The sequence below is a fragment of the Hesperophylax consimilis genome, chromosome 8, assembly GCF_061612785.1.
Source record: "Hesperophylax consimilis isolate HC1 chromosome 8, BYU_Hcon_1.0, whole genome shotgun sequence".
Lineage (NCBI taxonomy): Eukaryota > Metazoa > Arthropoda > Insecta > Trichoptera > Limnephilidae > Hesperophylax > Hesperophylax consimilis.
Window position 1 is genome coordinate 18,438,326 of NC_142843.1, and position 23,140 is coordinate 18,461,465.

The 23,140-nt window shown below is 33.3% G+C and overlaps 2 protein-coding genes across 2 annotated transcripts; one reads left to right on the plus strand and one right to left on the minus strand.

The window, feature by feature from the left end:
- The first annotated feature begins 75 nt into the window (after positions 1-75).
- On the plus strand, positions 76-21,363 carry LOC149421673 (tRNA (guanine-N(7)-)-methyltransferase). Its single transcript, XM_089635002.1, has 6 exons — positions 76-316; positions 4,776-4,903; positions 5,660-5,844; positions 18,620-18,733; positions 20,385-20,486; positions 20,687-21,363. Exons 1-6 carry the CDS (start codon positions 231-233, stop codon positions 20,807-20,809), a joined length of 738 nt encoding a protein of 245 aa, XP_089491128.1. The 5' UTR covers positions 76-230; the 3' UTR covers positions 20,810-21,363.
- On the minus strand, positions 12,141-16,852 carry LOC149421674 (uncharacterized). The gene is made up of 2 exons (XM_089634480.1): positions 15,359-16,852; positions 12,141-12,996 (listed from the first exon to the last, which is right to left on the minus strand). Exons 1-2 carry the CDS (start codon positions 16,650-16,652, stop codon positions 12,977-12,979), a joined length of 1,314 nt encoding a protein of 437 aa, XP_089490606.1. The 5' UTR covers positions 16,653-16,852; the 3' UTR covers positions 12,141-12,976.
- Positions 21,364-23,140: the final 1,777 nt, after the last annotated feature.

Here is a 23,140-nt window from a genome sequence, read left to right on the forward strand (position 1 = left end):
ATATGTAAATATAATAAAAATAAAGTGTTAATATGACTCATATTTGACTTGTGACTTTTGATGCCAGCTGCCGGCCGCGCACGGCCGCGATTGTGCGTCGTATTTCGTCGTGTTATACATGCGTTATGGTCGCGTTTGTCGCCGCTTTGTCGGAGAAACATAAATATTGTGGCAACTTTCTTCGGTTTGTTTGTGCATCTTGTTGATATTTTATATCGAAGTAATTGAAGATGACTGATATAATTTCTCTTCCGCAAAAAAAGCATTACAGGCAGCGAGCACATTCGAATCCTATCGCTGATCATTGTTTCGATTAGTAAGTAACACCTAAGTTTTCCAACGTGTCACTTGCGACTCTCACATTGTTATGATAATAATTATGTTATAGGTACTGACTAATACGATAAATGAAATCCTCAACAGGGGAGATCCTAAAGAGGATATCAATATCGTCAATATCTCTACTTGGCGAATTCCGTCCCACGCTTATACGTGAAAAATTATAAATAGCACCTGGTTTCAACTCAATTACCACAGGAAACAACTATTTGGGAATAAATTCGGTTTAGGGGAGTCACTCGAATAACCTAAATTGAACTTGATTTAGACTAATTTAGGGCTGGGGAATCCGAATCTGTAAGAATTCGGAAGGTCGGCACTATTAAACTGAGTTATAGGGTTTTGAAATTTCGTACGCGATACATAGAAACCATGTTTTGTTTATCAACTATGACAAATTAATAACTATATACTTTTGAAATTTCAGTAGTGCCAACCAAAAAAAGAAAAGTGTTGCCATATAATAATAATATTTTTTTACAAAATAGGTTAGGTTTTTAGTTTGGGTTAGAGTAGGCAGAAGAACATGGGAAAAAGGTATTAGAATTAAATCACAAACCAGTCTGTACAAACCTAGCGTAGCCCACAAACTACTTGAAAACTGGGATATAACTCTAAAGGGGACGCGAGCAGGCGTTATTAAAGGGGCAATTTTTTGTAACAGGAAATAACATGGAAAAAAGGTATTAGAATTAAATCACAAATTATAATAGGAACGAATTATAAGTGGCCCGCGTGAACCATTTAAAAAAAAAACCGCCAATTTGAAAAAGTGTCGCGGGCCCGCGGTAAAACAAACAATGCAGCTTTTTAAACAAAAATACACCGGTTTTTGATATAATATTTTTTGCGTCCGAAATGGAATCTTGTAGCCACCCCCCCCCCCCCCATGGATTTCAAATATTTTATGGGGAGCACTCATTTAGAATTTTTTTTGTGGGGAATTATGTTATAGAAATTCTCTAACAACCCCCCCCCCCCCATGGAAATAGGAACCGGCAGTAGTCAGTGGCCCGCCAGTGATTTTTAAATCGTCAATTTCGCCCAACTGTTAAAAAGGTTGGGCAGCCTTGGTATAGATGATCTACAGCAGTCATACTCAACCTTTTTCTTCTGCGGGCCACATTCATATGTTTGTAAAGCTATGCGGGCCGCAACACTATACTGGTATGACAAAAATATCATGAAACCCACCACCCCCGTTTTTTTGGAAAACCATTTGAGATTTATAAAAATATAACCAAAACAGAATAATAATAGTAAATATCACTTATCAGCATACCCATCGTTAAAAATTACAATAGTGAAAAAAATAAAACTCAAAAGTAACGAGCGTTTATTTTGAAATTAGTGTGATTTTTGACATTGGGATTTTCAACAATTTTAGACATATCGGGTTTATAATTGCTGCATGCTACCCTCAATACGTCATCAAGGTGAGAATCAGTAAGTCGATTCCTGTTTACGTTTTTTGCATATTTCATTTTGGAATATGATGACTCACAAAGATATGTTGATGCAAACAATGTGAGGAGCAGGCAGGCACATTTTTGACAGTCTTGTATTTTTCAGAAACTAATTCCCAAAAAATGGATGTACTCCTTCCCCTCTCTTTTTTCTTCAAAAATAGCTTTCAGATTAGTATCGTTCTTAAATTCGATAAATTCATCAAAAAGCACTGCATAATCATATCCCAATGTGGCTAAGTGTGTTAAAGTTGCTGTTTCTAGGTGCCAGGGATTTTCTATAAGTAACAAACAATTCTTGATACTACGTAAGTGGAGATAGATCTAGCGTGTGCAGTAGCAACACTCTTATACCAGATCTGATGTTGACACGACAACGACTATCCTCTTCGGGTTTCAATGTCTGTACGTCTGTAAGTCGCAATTAATCTCAAATTAACGTGATATAGAATGCCAGATTTATATTAGACAGTAGCAGAAGTCGGGGATGCCCGAGGAAGACTTGGCACGATCAAGTGAATCAGATACTCGAGTCGGGTCATGTCAAGAGTCAGAATAATTGAAGAGTATGTATGAGACGATGTATGAATGTGAATGAGGCAAGAAGTGTGTGCCAAGACCGAGTTGTTTGGCGGTCCGTCCTCTCTGCCTACCCCTGCGGAGAAACGGCGTGATGGTTAGTTAGTTACATTTATAGCCATGGAGAGAGGTTGTAGATATAATTCAAATCATAATAGAGATATAAAAATAGAGACATAAACATTATTCACAAACCATCAGAGAAATATTCTTTTATGGACCTCTTGTATTTGGTAAGTTCACAACTGAAAATATCAACCTTAGATAATACGCTATTGTAATTATTGTATAGTCTGTTCAGGCAAGAATTCTGCTTAGAGTTCGTTTTGCTTTGATCAACCCTGAACAGGACACAAGAGCGTGTTGAACGCGCAGGTACATTGAATGGAATCTTGTTTAGCAACTCTGGGCATTGAATATTATTGTTACTACTTTATACAGGACTAGTGCATCCTTATGATGCCTCCTTACACTCAATGAATCAATTTTTAAGTATGAAGCTGCCTCTGCATAATTATTAAATCTTACAAATGACTTGTAACAAAGATATTTTGATATTTGAAGGCTAGGAAATACGCATAAACTATTAAAATAACCCAAGTTGACAACCTAAAAACCTATCTTGCGCATGTTTACATTTCCTCCAACTGAAATAGTTGTTTCGAACGTGTATTTATTATTTTAGTAAACTTGTCAAGAGTCAGAACAATAGAAGAGTATGTATGAGACGATGTATGAATGTGAATGAGGCAAGGAGTGTGTGCCAAGACCGAGTTGTTTGGCGGTCCGTCCTCTCTGCCTACCCCTGCGGGAAAACGGCTTGATGGTTAGTTAGTTGTCAGTTGTAGTCGAATTCCGCTGCATGCGAAGGCTCTTTAAAAAAACAACACTTCATTTAAATATCTAATAGAGACAACTTAAGTCCAGGGTTTAAGTAAACGTTCACAAAATAGGTTTTTTTTGGGTTTTTAAAAATTTTATTTATGCATATTTCCTAAGCTTCAAACATAACTTTGATTCAGAAAAAATGGATTTTTAATGAATCTTTTACCATCTCCCACCACATAATTAGTTATTTCTTGTAGAAATTAAGTTGAAACCGAGTGCTATTTATAAGGTTTTTTTTTTGCGTATTAAGCTTGCAGCGAAATTCGACAAGTTTAATATAATTTTTTTGCATATTAAGCGTGCAGCGGAATTCTATTCGTTGTTCGAAGTTCATCGTTGTTTCCTTTAGTAATTAAGTTGAAATCAAGTGTTGTTTTCATTTTTTAAATGCCTGTGTGATGCAGACAACTTTACCGAGACACGCAGAATCTCTACATTCCGAATTATGTACCTCAAGCTTTGATACATGTACAGAAAATAGAACATTTTATTTAAAAACATCCTGTTTTTCAGTTTCCGTAAATGGAAAATAATACATTTTTGTAGTTATCTCATTTTGCGTGGCGAGCGGTCCCGAAAATTTACATATATTTCTATTTGATGTCACGCCACGTCACGTCTTCACGCCATGTTTTGACATAATCAATCCTGAAAGTTTACCAAATTGATAATTTGACACAATTTCTTCCAAAAACTTTGATGGGTTAGTTGGTGAAATATAATAGGAATTCATTAAATCCTAGCAAATAGTTTTTGATATACAATGATATCTACAAACATGAAATTAAAGAAAATTTCTCTAATTTTTTTATTTTATTTCATTTAATATTTGTATTTTTTACAATTTATACATGCAGTTATAATATAAAACAAAAATAGCCTTTCCTCACCATAAAGACACTAGGCTGTTTAATTTTACAAGTGTTTAATAAATATAGAACACTTTAGATATATTATTATATTGTAATATCTCGTCAAAGACAGAGGTAATAAGCTACTTCAATATTTTTTTATGTATGTCCAAAAAAGAAGTGAGTTCGTGTGTAGGTTACCAATTTTTTTTGTTTTCGATTTCTATCATTTATTATTCATGAAAGAAAACCAAGGCGCACAACTCACGCCATTAGGAGGCACTAGTGTAGCATGCGGGAAATGTCAGAATATATTAAGTAGGAGGCATGCTGCCATGTGTTCTCCGGATTAGCAACTGACAAAATTCGTGTAGTCTACACAACGGTGTCTTTTCTGCGCATGGTCTGGAGCACTGCTCGAGGAGCTTGTTCCAAAGCATATGTGTAAAGCCCACTAATCTTATCTAGTGAGATGTTGCATACGTGTATGCTGACGTAATCCATAAACAAATATTGAAGAGGAAAAAAAGGGATGGTTTTGTGTGTAACTCGAAGAAGCTAATTTCGTACCTACCTAGTTGTAGTAATTACCCCACAATATTGTGTGAAAAATAAGATTATATAGTTTTAACATTATTTTATTTTTTTACAGTCCACACAGACCTGAGGAATTCGATTGGTCAGGTCTCTATCCAGACATACTAAACAGTGATGAATCAAAAAAAGTTGCTAAGAGAGTTGAATTTGCTGATGTGGGATGTGGCTATGGCGGACTGTTAGGTAATACATTTACCCATCAATATGTTATGAAAGTATTAAGTTTGTGATGAATCATTTTATATTATACTAATCAGTGATTCAATCCAGTATTTGTATTCCCTTTTTTGAAAGAATTGAGATTTTGTAAGAACAAAATTATTTACTCATTCTGTATGTACAGGCGCAAACCAACAATTCATCTTAATATTTTGAAGCATAACTTGTAAAAAGTGTTTTTTTTTTTTAATATTTAAATTAGCACCATCTGTGAACGAGCAGTTTATGAATAATTTTAAGTTTACCCGCATTTTTGTGTTTTCAGAAACCCAATGGTTTTTTTTTAATTTTTATTTTGTATTTTTTATTTAAAAGAAAATTTTTATTGGATTATGATACATTTTGAATGTTATTTCAACCGCCATGCTAGGGGCCTCTGTGTTATGATGATGGTTTATTATTTATTTTTGCCCTAAAAAAACACAAATGGTGTTGAAACTGGAAGGCATGTATTATGAAAAATAATAGTTTTTTAAATTTTTTTTAAAAATAAATAATCGGTTTCTGTATAACACAAATACATTAATATTCATATTAGACATTTTAAATTAATAAAATATAAGGATATCTACTTTCATCCTAATTTCTAAAAAATCTTTAGGAATCTTAAATAAGTATCGGCTATTTTGATCCACATTTTCATATTTTTTGACTTGGTAAAGTCGTAAACCGTGTAATATTATAAATAGCGTAACGCTTGTGGTGTAATAATTTTTACAGTAACTCTGTCAACAATGTTCCCCGACACGCTAATGCTTGGAATGGAAATAAGGGTGAAAGTTTCTGACTATGTGAATGACCGTATCATAGCACTTCGGTCACAGAATCCCGGGCAGTATCAAAATATTTCTGTTCTCAGGACAAATGCTATGAAATATCTCCCCAACTTCTTCCAGAAGGGACAAGTGAGTACTTTGCTATCAATTGCATTTGTTAATCACCTTCATTAGATTTTAATCGCCCATGGAAATTTTTTATTTGCGGATACGTTTTGATTTAAAAAAAAATATTTTCCGGGACAGTTCAGAGTGCTTTTTTAGGTGGACATTCGAATTCTGAACTACATGCTTTTTTTATGTGTTGCAGCTTGATTCAATATGAATTTGATTTCTGTTTTTTTTTTAACAACTTACAGCTGAGGAATGCTGTGCCTAAGGATTGCAAATCCAGATTTGAAATCCCTAGCTCTGCACCATTATCTTATCATCAGCCCTAGCGAATTGTAAATTTCATTTTCAAAAGGTGTCTATAATTAAGTCTATTTTCAGTTGCGAACTTATCAAATACAATAGGTACATAAAAGAATATTTCTCTGATGGTTTGTGAATAATGTTCATTTATTTATACTAGGTTTTTACAGACGATCTCACTTACGTGAGAACAATCCAGTTATAAAAACTCAGTTAATATACAAATAGGTACAACAATTACCAAAATCTACTCAGCCATAGGACACATTAATTTTCATATACCTAAATAAAGAATATAAAACAAATAAAAATAAAAAATATATATGAAACACAAATATTACAGAAAAGTAAGAGACGCAAGTAATACATAATATAATCAGTGCAACATATTTTTTTAACAATAGCAGAATTTTTTTTCTGAATTCATTTAAATTATCGACAAAAATATATACTTCAGCACACTCAATCTTATTAAGTATTTATATATTTCAGCACACTCAATTAATTAATACAAAAATGCTATGGTATCTTAAACACTGGGAATTGGGGACATTTATTTCAATATTGCTAAGACAATGAGGTATCTAGATGGCCGTGGATAATTTTATGCAAAGATATTAGGTCAGTCAATTGCCTTCTTATTTTAAGTGTATTAATCTTAAAGTATTCACGACGTGCGTCGTATGATCTAAGATGGTCATGTAGTCCACATTTGAAAGATAATAGTCTAAACATTTTTTTTGAACCGATTCTATAATGTTTTCATACTTGCAATAATGTGGATTCCAAATAGTGCTTCCATATTCAAGTTTACTTCTAATTGAGGCATTTTTTTTTAAATTTTTTTATTTTTTTTTTAATATTTACTCCACACAGGAGGCCCTGAAGAAAATAATTTCCCTCAGGGCCTATGTCATCTTTGGGGATAGTAAAAGGCATAGTAAAGGGTTAGAATTGATTGAGGATCTTTGAAAGGTTTAGTTATTCTGTGAATAAATCCCATCATTTTAAGTGATCTGGACTTAATGTCATTAATGTGTAATAACCTTATAAATGACATAGGAAAAATTCTTTGTAACCTTATTTCGAGTAAAGTTTAAAATGTAACATTTAATTGCATATCATTGACAGTACACTAGTTATTTAGTGTATCGAGATCCTTTTGAAGCACTAGATGATCGGTAACAGACTTAATTTTACGAAAAATTTTAAGATCATCGGTGAAAAAGCATAATCACAGTTTAATTTCGAGCCAAGGTCATTTATGAATATAAGAAAAAAGCAGGGGGCCAAGATGTTATGTCTTTATTGTTTATATTTCTATAATGATTTGATTTATATCTACAACCTCTCTCCATTGCAATAAATGTATTGATAAATGTTTTGTTTTGTAATTTTTCGTTTTATATAATATTTTGTTTTCTATAAATTTTTAAATTCATATTCCTTTCTTACAAATTAAATTTACTTATTACGCTGTCTCAGTAGAGGTTAAGTCAAAAGGAGGAAATACATAATTGGTGTTATTTTGGCTATATAATACTTATGTACAAACTGGAATAAATGTAAACTGTTGATTACCCGAAAATCAATAAATAAATAAAAAAAAATAAAAAACTAGTCCGTTTGTACCCAGCTTTGCACATATTTTATGTACTTTTTATAAATATAATATGCATGTATTCTATATATATATAAACCTATTTTTAATGATAAACTAATGTTTAAGAGACAAGTTTTTTATGCAAAGCACAAAGGATAATGTTTTATTTTTAAGCAATAATTATTAGACTGAAACACATGTATTGAAAAAATCTTCCTAGAAAAAGTACATGCCGCCGACGGGAATTGAACTCTCAGCCTTCTGATTGCCGGTCAGGTGCTCTACTATTTTTTCTCCGAAGATATTTTCAATTTATATAAGTGTTTCAGGCTAATAATTATTGCTTACAAATAATGTACTTATATAAACCTACCAGAAGAAATTCTCTAAATGATATCTAAAACCCTATCAAAATGTGTTGCTTAGTTTAGAAGAACTAAATGCACAAACAGACAGACACGAATAGCGACTTTGTTTTATACTATTTAGAGATGTATTATATACATAAACCTTCCGGAAGAAATTTTCTAAATTATAGTGAAAATCCATTGCATAGCTTAGAAGAACTAAGTGCACAAACAGACACGCAGATATTGAATTTATTTTAGTACTAGCTGACATGTACCTGGTGTTGCTCGGGATTGTGAATGATTTGGAATAAAGTTTTGAGGTTGTGAATTCTATCTTCTTTTCTGTACTTTGTATAAATATATTGTACATTTATTAAATAAATATATATACGAATTTTGATAGGATTTTCACTATCATTTAGAGAATTTCTTTCGGAAGTTTTATACATATATATATACACGGTGTCCGGAAACTCGTAGTACAAGCGGGAAACTGGAGAATCTACACCACATGGGGAACCCAAAAAAACATAAAGTTTTTTGATTTGAGCATTTTCAAAAAAAAAAAAAAAAAACCAAAAAAAAATATTTTTCGGCTATTTTAGGGTTAAAGTTTTTTCTGGTGTTTAGGGTTGAATAACAGATGTTTTAACCCTGCAGAGCAGAAATATTTTATGATTACACCGGGTTAAATGAAGGGTGATTTCAAAATAATGCTTCAAATCCGAGTTTCTTCATTTGTTTTACTTTCAAATAGTTTTAATTAGTTGGGTACTTTGATCTTCAGTAATAATTTATAAGAATTTGATTAAAAAAAAAAAAAAAAAAATCAACTTCAAACTCGATTTACTCGATAACGAAAGCTCAAATAAAAAAAAAATAAACTACAAAATCGACTCCAAATGTGATGTAGATTCACCAGTTTCCCGCTTGTACTACGAGTTTCCGGACACCCTGTATATATATATAAAACTTCCGGAAGAAATTCTCTAAATGATAGTGAAAATCCTATCAAAATTCGTTACTTAGTTTAGAAGCGCACCAACAGACAGACGCGGATAGCAACTTTATTTTATACTATTCACAATCACTGAAGAGATCAAGCAATATAAATGTGTTGTGGGCGTTGTATGCCTGAGTCACTGTAGTCACTATGTGCACATTACAACCCAAGTAAGACAACACATGTGTCCCGTGGGAGTTTCAACCGATGACTGAGTTGGCTGAGAATGAAAGCATTAAGGCGAAATAGGTAGACTTGACCTGAAATTTGGCATTTTTGAGGCCACTTTTAGACGTATGGACACTTTTCTATAAAAAAACACAAATTGATTTCGAAAGATCGTTATTTTATCTTGTAAAGTAAGTTGTTAAATTTTGAAAAATAATATTATTTTCATATCATAATAAAATGTTACCGTTGGACGATGCGCAGATTTGTTGCATTTTCAAAGGTGAATTTGTATTATACAACAAATATTTCAAATCATATAATAATACAGTATAAACAATCTATAAATTATCTATTAGAAGTAGTTATAAGAATTTTATTTTTATTTCAAATAAAATTACTAATAAATAAATCCGAGCACGCGTTTTGTGACGAAAATCCCTCAATTGGACTATTTATTTATGGTCTTACAAATTGGTATAGTTCAGATTTTTTTACAAAAATAATTAACCAAGACATTATTGAAACATTAGAAATAATTTATGACCAAAAAATATATTCTTAAGGTATATAATAGTAATTAATTTCGATTCGCGTTTGTGCATTTTTATTAACTCGGCACAAGACCAAATTTTGTCATTCACGCCGCGACGGGGCGGCAAGCGGACGTGTAGTCCACGCCGGTCTAGTTAATAACATTTTAAAGAAATTCCTCGCTTAAAAATGGGAAGGAAAATATCCTTGGAACAAAAGTTTTATTAGAAAACACAAATTACGAAATCAAAAACGTACGTGGGAGATATATTTAAAAAAAAACAAAGGTTAGTGATATTTAATTATCCGTGTACATTGTACGTACTTATATGCTACAGGGTCGTTCGAAAAAATCAGTCATAATAAGCATATATTTTTTATAACATTTGGCGATAATTTTGTGTTGTTTAATTTCCAGGGAAAAGAATCAACTATGGACTATCAGGAGTTTATGTCTGACATCGATGTTTCATGTATAAATGTTGAAACTTATGCCAAAGTAGGTGAAACTTTTTGTGATTGGTGGTCAAAAAGTGCAACGAACCAAATGAATTTCGATTCATGATGTGCGATTCAAATCATTTTTTTGTTCATAATTTCTATTTTATTGTCCAATTCACTATTACATTGGTATAATTCAACTTATTTAATATTTTTTGTGTTACTTTTTGTCAGTTTCATAATGTCATATTGTGAATTGAGCTTTTTGTTTTAAGAAAAAACATGAGGTTATTTTTGACATACTAACCTACGATTTTTCAATCGAAATTTACCTCGTGAATTTAATAACATTTCGACATTAGACGAGTCAGGTCGCTCCGTTAATTATGAAAACAAATACATGAAAGCGATACAATATTATTCAATCGCATAACAACATATGTAGGTAGGTACCGTAGAAAATAGTACGAAATAAAACCTAGTTTTAATGTATATACTACTTCAGTTGTAAGGAATAAACCCTCTTTTCAATGTCATACATATCAAATCAAGTAATAAGTAAGATAAGATAGGTATTAGAAAAAAACTTAACGGTAATACCTTTCGGACAAACGAATAAATAAGTAAAACAAAAGATTTTTTTTTTATTGGTGCCCTTTTTTACTCATTTAAAGTACGCTCTAGCGTGTTTAAATCGCACTTTATGGAACGCGCGTTTTTTAAAGTTACCATGGCAACATCAACAAATCAACAAAGTCTAAATGTCAACTTTTTACTATAAATCCAACTATTATTCTTATGTGACAGATTGCAAATTAATGTTTGTGTTTTTCATTTCCATGACAACAAGATATTGTGATGTCACATCACGAATTCATTAATAGTTCTTATTTCCAAATTTTTAATAATAATATCAATATTTATGTTTTCAAAGTGTACCAATAAAAAAAATAGCGTAAAGTATTCGTGGATAACTGGTCTTTAAAACACTTGCTTTATTTCGAGCACTCGGCTACGCCGTCGTGCTCGAAAAATCGCGCGTGTTTTAAAGACCTGTTTATCCACTTATACTTTAATATACTATACTCACCTTTGGAAAACTCATGTAAATTATTTAAAAAAAAAAACAAATTAAACAAATATTTGAATTTTTTTTTAAATGTATATTCATATACCTACATATTTTATATCTACCATGTCAACAAACTGCATTTGTATTTATTTATGTTTACGCACTCCGACGTATAATTTACAAATATGTATGTAACTACTTATTAGGAAGAAAGTTACAACTTCAACAACAATAATTGTTATTTCATCGGAACCATGCTGTAGTTTTCATCAGCCGCGCGAGTATACGGCTCGCAGCGGAATGAATTCGGTATTTCTGTCTCGGTCTAAAAAACGTTCGATCGCAAGACCGTCTTTTAACGAAATTTGAATTCTCGTCCTGCTGGTTAAGCCGCCTTAAGAAAGAGAGCAATATGTATTTTTAGGTTGCATGTGTCGCGGCGATGTAGATTTTTTTTAGGGTTGATTTGGATTTTGTCACCTTTCTTTTTATCAATACATTTAATAATTACTATGTAACGAGTGTTAAAAATTGGGGGTGATCCTTTTTGAATAAAAACTGGTCTTCTTGACACAACTTTACGTTTATTTCAAACTATTGAAACAGGTATAATATTTATAAAGAACTGTGCGAATAACACTGCTACGATCGCTCTGACTTATGAGCTTGTTTATTATCGAGTTATTGTTGAGAAAAGAACGAAAAAACACATAATGCGAGCCTTTTTAAAGACTTCAAAAACCACCACATGTAAATAAATCACTTGTCATCGTGATGTCTAGCAGTAAAAATGAAACCTGCTATACCGACCAAATTGACAATATTTTCTAAGCAAGGACTCACACCATTTTGGTTAAACGTAGTAACTTCAAATTTCTAGACTACAGATGTCGGTAGCCTGCAAAATTGAACATATTGCCAGGGGGCGGGATTCAAAAATTGCACTAAATTTTTGAATGATAATCTATTTAAAAATAAACTATAAAACAAACAGAATAAACTAAAAAATTCTTAATCTAAATATACCACAAAAATACTAACAAAATAATTCAAAATAGCAGAAATTAACAAAATAAAACCCCCTTTTTTTTATGCCCTACTGGTAAACTTATAAATTTAACTGTATAAATGCTGTTGAATTACTCTATTAATTAACTAAAAATAACTAGAAAATTATTAATCCTATTAAATAACCAAAAAAAATTCAAAAATGACTAAATTACACACGTCTGCATACTAATTTTTACATATTTAAATAGTTCAATAACACAAATAATATAGTTCACACTGAACACAACACAATTATTGTTCCTTTTTTTTTTCTTCTTTCTTCTCAGGTCTTCTGCTTGATCCATCCAAGGTGGAGTCGAGAAGATAAGCATCATAGTGTAATGTACATAATCAATCCTTGGTAAGGTCCGGGACGTCAATTACAGGTTTAGTGTCTGAATCCAGGGGCATCAGACATATCCTTGTGATGGGCCTCACAAAGACTCCTTGAGGTGTTTTTAGGGTAACAACTCGTATTACTCCATCCGCTCCAGGGTGTGTATGCAGAATTCGGGCCATTTTCCATAAAGGTGGAGGTAAATGATCTTCCTTTAAAATCACCAGATCGTCTTTTTGCAGTGCCCGTTGAGTGCTGGTCTGCCATTTAGTCCTCTTTTGTAGTTCCATCAGGTAATCTTGCTTCCATCTAGACCAAAAAGATTGGATTAGCGAACTGATCCTCTGATATTGAGTTAGTCTGTTGTCCTGTATCGCCCGGACGTCTCTCTCAGGAATGATACAGGATTCAGTGCCTATAAGGAAATGGTTTGGGGTAAGAGGTTGGTAATCATGGATGTCGTCGGATAAGGAAGTTAATGGACGGGAGTTCAAACAGGCCTCAATCTGACAAATTAAGGTATACAAGAGTTCAAATGTTAATGAAGAATTGTTAGTGATTCTATACAAATGGAACTTTGCTGATTTTACTGCTGCTTCCCACAAACCTCCCTGATTAGGGGCTCGAGGGGTTATGAACTTCCACTCAATACCTCTGTTCACTAAATAATTTTGAATATTGTCGTTGTTTTCCCTCAAGCTGGTGTACAGCTCTTTGAGCCTGCTGCTAGCTCCTTTAAAATTACTAGCATTGTCGGAAAAGATCTTTTCAGGTTGTCCCCTGCGGGATATAAACCTTTTTAAACTGTTCAAAAAAGCATTGCTAGATAAATCCGAAACTAATTCCAAGTGAACAGCCTTGGTTGAGAAGCAAATAAAGATACATAAATACGATTTTACGAGGGAAGCCTTCCTCAGCGTCCCACTTTTAATTAGAATTGGTCCGGCGTAATCTATTCCGGTGATAGCGAAAGGACGACTCGGCGTAATTCTTTCGGGTGGCAAATTTCCCATGATTTGATGACCGGTTCGGGGACGACATCTAAAACATACAATACATTTATGTAATATCTTTTTAATAGTATTTTTACCAAAGATGGGCCAAAATTTTAATCGTATTTCAGCTAACAAAGCTTGAGGTCCTGCGTGTAGGTTTACATAATGGTAGTGACGTATTATCAATTCAGTTAGCTTATGTTTAGCCGGCAAGATAATTGGGTGTTTTTGTTGGTAAGATAAATGCGTAGCCAAATTCAACCTACCGCCTACATATATTAGACCATCATGTAAGAAGGGATTAAGAGATTTTAAATTACTTTTCTTGTTGACGATGCCATGGTTTTTTAATTCTTTCAATTCCTTTTGAAAGGCGTGTATTTGAGCTGATCTCAATAGACATTTCAAACCTGATTCCAATTCAGCCACACTTAAATTGTCTGAAATTTTACCCTTAACACTTCTGCAGTTATTGACAAATCGCAATACATACGCAGTAACTCTTTTCAATTTAATAAATGATGAGAATTTTTCAAATATCTCCCATTCTTGAATATCTGTGGATAATAGAATATTTTTGCCTTTGAGTTCCGGAGGGTTTGAACACGAAATATTTGATATAGGCCAAGCGTTGACTCCCTCGGTCAACCAACTTGGTCCATTCCACCATATTGCAGAATTTATCAATTTATCTGTAGTGGTTCCTCTTGAGAGTATATCTGCTGCATTGTCGGCTGATGATACATGTCTCCATAGATCTGGATCACTAAGTTCTTGTATTTCAGCTACACGGTTTGCAACGAAAGTAGCCCATCTCGTAGGTTGACCTTTCAGCCAGCACAACGTTATCATGGAGTCACACCAATAATGTGTGTCGATCTCCACTATATTTAGCGCTTGTTTTACATTTTTAATTAATTTCGCCAGTAGCACAGCACTACAAAGCTCCAACTTGGGCAGGGAAATACACTTCAATGGCGCCACTCTTGATTTGGACGTTATTAAATGTGAATGCCGCTTACCGACATGGTCCACTGACACCATGTAAACGCAGGCTCCGTAAGCTTTCTCAGATGAGTCGCAAAAACCGTGTAGTTGTAGATATGTAGATTGCCTGCAAATAATTTTTCTTGGTATTTTCAACACATTTAGTTGAATTAATTCTTGAAGGTAGGACCTCCAGGGTGCTAATATTTCATTAGGCAATGGATCATCCCACGCTGCTTTAGACTGCCATAACTTCTGCATTATCAATTTGGCTACAACTATAATCGGTCCTAGAAGACCTAATGGATCGAAGGTTGATGCGATGCAAGATAATATCTGTCTTTTACTCTCGGTTCGACTTGATGGTTTCATTATTACATAAGAAAAATAATCAGATTCATTATTCCATATTAATCCTAATATTTTCTCAGTCTTTGGATTGTCAGTAATAATTTTTTCAGAATTGCCTGATTCGGCAATCTTAGCTTGGCCCGACTCGGCTGACAACTCCAAGACATTGGACCTCCATTTCCTCAAGGTCATCCCCGCAGACAAAAAGAGGTTGATTAATTGCTCTTTTAACTCTCTACAGGATTCCATGTCATCTCCTCCGGTTAACAAGTCATCCATATAGAAGTCATTTTCTATGACCTGACTAGCTCTAGGAAAATTTATATTGTTATCCATACCAATTTGCCGTAGACTTCTAGTGGCTAAGAAAGAGGAAGGCCCCAGACCATATGTGACTGTCTTCAGACGGTAATGCTTGAGCACCTCCTGCGGCGACTCGCGCCACACTATCTTCTGCAGGTCACGGTCCGCTTCACACACGTTAATCTGGCGGTACATCTTCTCGATGTCAGCCGTCAGTACTACTTGATGTTTCCTGAAATGCAATAGTTGGGTGTATAAGTCCTTTTGTATAACAGGTCCTGTCATCAAGGCGTCATTGAGAGAAATTCCATTTGAAGTTTTGGCGGAGCCGTCAAAAACGACCCTCACTTTAGTAGTAGTGCTTGATTCTTTTATTACAGCGTGATGAGGTAAAAAATAGGATTCACGATCCCCCTTTGACTGGTCACACACCTCCATATGACCTAATTCCTCATATTCACGCATGAATTGTATATATTGTGTCTTCAATTCGGGATTTGACACAAATTTTCTTTCTAAATTTTTAAATCTTTTTTCAGCAGTGAGCAATGAACTTCCCAGCTGATCAATGCATGCTCGACGCGGTAAACTTACTACGTATCTACCGTCGTCTTGTCTAGTATGAGTACTAGCAAAACTGGCTTCACAAGCCTTTTCTTCATGATTTAGAATCTTAGTGGGATTAATCTCCTCCAATTTCCAAAATTTTTCTATTTGATGACTTATTTTATTTATAGATAAATTACAACAATCTGATACAGGCCTTTGCTTTGGGTACATGTGGATTGGTCCTGATATGATCCATCCTAGTTGCGTACGTTGAAGTGTTGGTCCCGATTCGAGTTTCAATCTATCGTTGGTTAGGATTTCCCAAAAGCTCTCCGCGCCCAACAGGATGTCGATGGGTGCAGCTATATTGAAGTTCGGGTCAGCTAGCTCCAATCCTCGTGGTAACTTGAAGTCTTTTTTCGCCATTGTCACTTGTGGTAAATTTGTTGTAATCTCCTGTAAAATCAGACATGATATTTCACTTTTATAATCAGTATGAAGCGAATTCATCTCCACTGAAATTCTCTTTTTTATGTGAGTGATGTTATTATGGATCCCAGAAACGGGTTTGTTTATCAATTCACATGGTAAATTTAATTTATTAGCAAATTCTGCTCTCATAAAATTTGACTGGGCCCCTGAATCAATCAGAATGCGGGCTTTAAAAATTTTATTGTTACTACCCACAACTCCTATGTTGGCAGTTGACAATAATATTATTTTTTCTGCTTTATCCGATGCAGAAAAATTCGATACTGAAACCTCGTTATCAGCATCCATATTGGAGGCCTCCCGCAGAGGTACCTCATTGTGTAGCAAGGTGTTGTGATTATCTTTGCCACAACGCCTGCAAGAAAAGGTTGCCTTGCAACTCTGTGCCTGGTGACCCACCTTTAAACATTTAAAACAAGCTTGGATTGATTTCGTAGCATCAATCCTCTCATGTAATTTTAATTTCAGAAATTTTTTACAATAATAAATATGGTGACCTTTCTCGTTACAATAAATGCAGTTGTTAGCCTTTACCGCTAAAAATATTGATGAATCTTTTTTGCAATTATTGTTGCCTAGTTGTGTTTTATGTAAGCTAGAAAATTTTTTCTCAGAAGCGTTCATCAGTTCCAATACTTGGGCTCTAGCAGATAAACATTTTAAGAATTCCTTTAACGTAGGTAATTCGTCTTGTAATGTATATTGTTCCCAATTTTTTCGGGTAGCTGCGTCTAATTTATTTGATATTATATAAATAACCAATGGATCCCATTGATCTACCTTGACCCCGATATTTTGTAATGCCTTTAAACTAACGTTTGTTTCATCAATTAGATACCTCAATGCTACAGGCTCTTCTTGTTTCATGTCTTTTAATGAAAATAGAGCTTGGATGTGTTTATGAACGGTAGTTCTTAAATTTGCATAACGTTCATTTAATAATTCCCAAGCGGAAATGTAATTTAATTCAGAAATTTCTAGATTAGCAATTATCTTTAATGCGTTTCCCTTTAAAGTTGATTGCAAATAAAAGAATTTTTGTACGTTGCTTAAAGTACTATTGTTATGGACTAAAGTCTTGAAGGTTTCGACGAAATTAACCCAATTTTTCTGATCGCCATGAAATTCCCGTAATTGGAGGTTGGGTAGTTTAATTTCCACCTTACTTTGATCGACGGATTCGATCGCACCTTTGGCCGTTGCCAAAACTGAGAAATATTGGTTTTCGAAAGCTTCTCGTTGACTATAATTTTCAATTTCGTCTGAATCCGGTAACATTTCAATTTTCTGTTGAACTGCTTCGAATTCATCTAACAATGATTTCACCCGCTCATATCTTAATTTAATTTCATTTACCGACAATGCATTTAAGGAATCCGCGAATCGGGTTAGTTTTCCTTTGATTACGCCGCGTTTGTTTATTAATGACTTCATATTTTCCATTTTTAATTATATTTTGTTAATATCGGTTGACAATTATTTTATTTTAGCAAACACCCGTTTGAAAGAATACCACGACAACCTTGACAATACTATTTGAGAACACTATTCAATAATATTATATTCTTATTTTCAAGTGGGTAGTGATTTTATTTATAATATTGACTCTATTTAAGATTAATCTCGTTTAAATTACATGAGACCTGAATAAACATAAAATGGATGATAGGAAGGAAAGCACTGAATACTTATCTCAGATTTGCGATGTGGTCCACTTTCCTTAATGATTTCCAGTTTCAATCAATTTTGTATCCTTTTGGCTGCTGGTTCTTTGTTTTTTTACATACAATCTCCTGATCGTAATCCGGTTGAAGGATCAAATGATAAAAATTGGGGGTGATCCTTTTTGAATAAAAACTGGTCTTCTTGACACAACTTTACGTTTATTTCAAACTATTGAAACAGGTATAATATTTATAAAGAACTGTGCGAATAACACTGCTACGATCGCTCTGACTTATGAGCTTGTTTATTATCGAGTTATTGTTGAGAAAAGAACGAAAAAACACATAATGCGAGCCTTTTTAAAGACTTCAAAAACCACCACATGTAAATAAATCACTTGTCATCGTGATGTCTAGCAGTAAAAATGAAACCTGCTATACCGACCAAATTGACAATATTTTCTAAGCAAGGACTCACACCATTTTGGTTAAACGTAGTAACTTCAAATTTCTAGACTACAGATGTCGGTAGCCTGCAAAATTGAACAACGAGTATTTCTGTATCTAATCAAGTTTTATGTAACTTTCCAGCTAACAAAAATGTTTTTCCTGTACCCCGACCCCCATTTCAAGAAAGCTAAGCACAAGTGGAGGATCATCAACAAGTGGCTGCTGGCGGAATACGCCTATGTCTTGGCTGAAGGAGTGAGTATAATTTTAGTCTGGTGATTTTGATTGCTGATTTTGGATACCAATTTATAGATAGTCTTGTGAAAAACTATGATTATTTATATTTTATCCATAAAGTCATTGGAAACATATTTCTAACTAACTGTATAGAATGTATGGATAAATCATAGTATCGCTTTAGTGCTTGAACAGTCTACTGAACATCAATCACTATGATTGATGTTCAGGGCCATTGTTGAGTGCTCAACAGTACTTGTTGTTTGTACCTAGTATCCAAATCGGATCATATTAACAGTTAGCATACAGATAAACCTGCCCGCTACCAGGAACTGGTTGCTAAAGTAACCGTATAAAGAATAAGTTCCATCAGTCTTCGGTAACTGGAACTGTAGTGACCATCTCTATTTCTCTGTCATGAGAACGGGACTAAAGATGCCCGGTCTACCTTATACATCAATAGTCCACGTCAACAAGGCAAATTGATTGTGCGAAAGGATCATTCGACTCGGGATTAGTTGGTAATCTTATGCCATATTAATTAGAAAACAATATTAAAAATTGTAACTACATTCTTTTATCATGAAAAAATCTTATCACGGCTTTAACCCTTTGCCTTTGACAATGTCTATTTATTAACGGACCACGTCCAATTACAATGTACATATACCATATTACACAAACTTAATAGAAGGAGAGATGTTACAATTTAATTCAGAAGTTTTAGAATAGATGTACACTAGATATAAAATGTTAAATTTTATAATTAAATAAAATATACTTAAAAAAACACAGCAAGGAAATTAAAAAAAAAAACTTGTCAAATCAAAGAATTAATCAAGCCCTAGTTAATTATACAGGGTGTCAAGAGACGTACTTGACTTACTTTAACCAGTGATTGCTGAAATTATTTGGAGTAAAATCGAATTTTCGAATCCGGTTTTTTTTTTCATAATTTTAAGGCGATGCACTACGTCGTGTAATATTTTAAATTGAGCCGCTATCATTAACAACCCTTACGTAGAGATGGCGATAAGGTTTAAATTCCCGCTTAAAACCATCCGCCTGTTTTGATTTATGCAAGACAAAAACATGGCCAAAAAGTGCCTTTTATTTTATTTTGTGGATGTTCAGGCATAAATATTTAATTTTTTTCGATCATTTTATAAATAACTTAATTTGCCACATTATACAATAAAATCATAACCGAAAATGGGTTCGTAAGTAGGAGATTTTGAACTTTAAAGCGGTTTTCATAGGCCTTATCTTTTTCTGGGCCTATTATCTTTTTCTGGGTTTATAAAAAGACTTATCTAAAAAATACTCGATTATTTCAAAGGTCAAGATGTATTCTACTCGCAGTATTTAATTAAAGCATCTGAAACATTTCTAGGCGACCAAATTTTCAAACCAAAAACACATGATTTTGCATTACTACGTATGGCATCGCCTTAATATAAATTTAGAACAATAAAAAAAATTTTCCACATGTCGTCACTGGTTACTAAGCCTAGTAACCAATTAACCCTCTCACCAATCCTAACTGACCATTAATTAATAATATTAATTTCATATTAATAAAAACCTTACTAGTTACATAGTTGTGTGTAATATTTGTTTTTGTCAATTATGACTGTATTTTTAATATTGTTTAATTTGTTTTGTTTAGGGAATAGTTTACACAATAACGGATGTTAAAGATCTACACGAATGGATGAAATTACATTTCGAAGATCATGAGCTGTTCCAGGAGGTTTCAGAAGAGGAATCTGTAAGTATTTTTATCATAGAGATTCTTACTTTTGCTAATTGTTTTCAGAAGATAAAAACGTAAAGGATTTTAGTTCATATAATAAAAATACTAGATAGGAAAAAATCCTATGAAGACCTGTCTTAATATTTGACATCTCGCATCGGTGGGTTTAGGTACTCTCTACATGTAATTTTTGACCATCATCCTTACCATTTCAGAAATCTGACCCCATCGTGGAGAAGCTTTTTGCCAGCACGGAAGAGGGGCAAAAGGTATCGAGAAATAATGGAGACAAATTCCTGGCTGTTTTTAGACGGATTGCTGACCCCAATAAACATTAGTAATAAAAAAACAGGTGCATATTGTATAGGTATTTTACATATTATTATGTGGTGCATTCAGACATCAAAAATACTAATTTCGGTTAGATCTGTCCTGCGTAACTCTGGAATTCGGATTTGCTTTGAATTTAGTGTCATTTTCAAAATTGGAATTGTTTGAAGAATTCAAACAAGCTACCTATCTATAATATAATATTTTAACAAAAAATTAGTTTAATTGTCTTTTTCAAAATTGGAATTATAATATCCAGTGATTTTCAAAGGTCTGCTCTAGCACTTTTAATAACGTTGCACCATAAACTTACAAATTTTCAAAGTATTCAATAGATATTATTTTTGTAATCAATCACAATTTCAGAAAGTAGTTGGACGTAGTTGTTATAGACCGATTTAACCCATTACTGCCCAGAAACTTTTTTTAATGAATCTAGGTATTCTTCTACTTTTTTGGTTGAATTAGACCAGCCATACTCAATCTGCGGCCCGCCAAGCTTTTATGTGCGGCCCTAAACACATTTATTATCAGGACCATGATTTTAAAAAATCAGGCATTCATTTCTCTATGGGATGTGTGGGATTGCACTAACCTCCCCACATCCTGGAATAAAGAATTTATTATTATTATTATCATATCTTGAGATTCGTTTCGACGTTGATGCACAGATAGTGAAACCCGAAAAGGATTGTCATCATAAATAAACCAATCACTAGATTGATAACTTCGAGCTTTTGTAGGGAGAAATTTTGTCCACTATTATTTAACCGATGACGTCATTACAGTATTTGAGTTTCATAGACAAGGTATCCGAAACAATAAAAAAAAGGCGTGGCCATAGACAATATGATCTTCCCTAGGTAGGCACCTAGGGAAGATCATATTGTGCCATTCATCAGCCTAAAATATTATTTTAAAAATAAATGTAACAAATAACAGATTCTCTCAGGACGACAAGGCTCCAACTTACAAATTGCGGTCCTGCGAAAATGAGCTCTAAGGTATCTTTCCTTACAATACATTTTCTCAGGACGGCGCTTTGTAAATTGAAAATCTGTCATCTCGAGGCTGTCGTAAAAATAGCTTAAAATCACTTGAATTCCTTTACTTTAAAAGGAAAAACATTTTCAACCAATGATTGTGCTTTTCTACGACAGTATTGAATGTTAACATTTCTCTGTTTACCAGGAAAATGAAAAACTTAGTTATATGTTGTGAAGTATTTTTTTTTAAATTATTTCACTAAGATAACAGAAACAGGAAGCACAAAACACATTTTAAATGTGTACCAAGTTTGTAACTGAATCTTTTTCTGGTTTAAATATTCATTTGAGTCGCTAATATTGTTTTAAATGATTAAATATTTCAATTTGAGGTTTTAGTCAATAAGTTAATTAAAAAATAATGTGGTTAGCACAGAAACAGGAAATGCTAGGATATATAAGCACAAAACACATTTCAAATATGTACCAAAACAATATAGAACACAGAACAAGAAATACAAGAATATTGAAGAACAAAGTTAAACATTTTAAAGAAGGTGTTAAAAGACCTTCATTAGGACGTTGAGTAATTAATAAAAAAAAACAATATACTATAATGAAGACAACCATTTCTTTCTATATTTGGAATATTTTAAATGACGTAGGATGGCCATTTTCCTCATTGAGTCTGGTCCATTATACAGTCTTCATATCTGCACACCAATGATTTCTGCTACCCGACTCAGAACAGATATTGTCTAGTGAGTCGGGTAGCGCACATGATTTGTAAATAACCATCGATGTCAATAAACGACCGGGTTACTGGCAATAAAAAAAAAAGAATTAATGATGAAGGGCACAGTCAATGATATATAACACCCATAGTGGGCTAGATAGCCAACCTGGCGGCCATTGCCGTAGGAATTAGAAGCCATCTTGTAAGAGTCAGATCACGGCGGGAATTCAAAATACATGCATTCTATCGTACATTAAGAACATATTTGTTTAAACATCTTTTTATGAAATGTATACTATATTTCTAATTAAATATTGAGTAAATGATTAGTAAATAAATAAATGGATTATTAACCGACTCACGGAATGTGTGACAAAAGGCTTTTCTAATTATGGTTTTAATACATACCGCACCAACATGCCCTAATAAAGGTAGCAAAAATGAGTATCTGAAAAAAATGAGTTGTACCAACAAAATTGAAATTTCGTTTTCAATATTAGTAAACTTTAAACCATAATGAAATATTTGTTAATAATCTACATCTTCCAAATGTTTTATCTTCCGAGAAAATAACTGGCTGCCAGTATCTCATCACAAAACAATTTAATAGTTTTTAT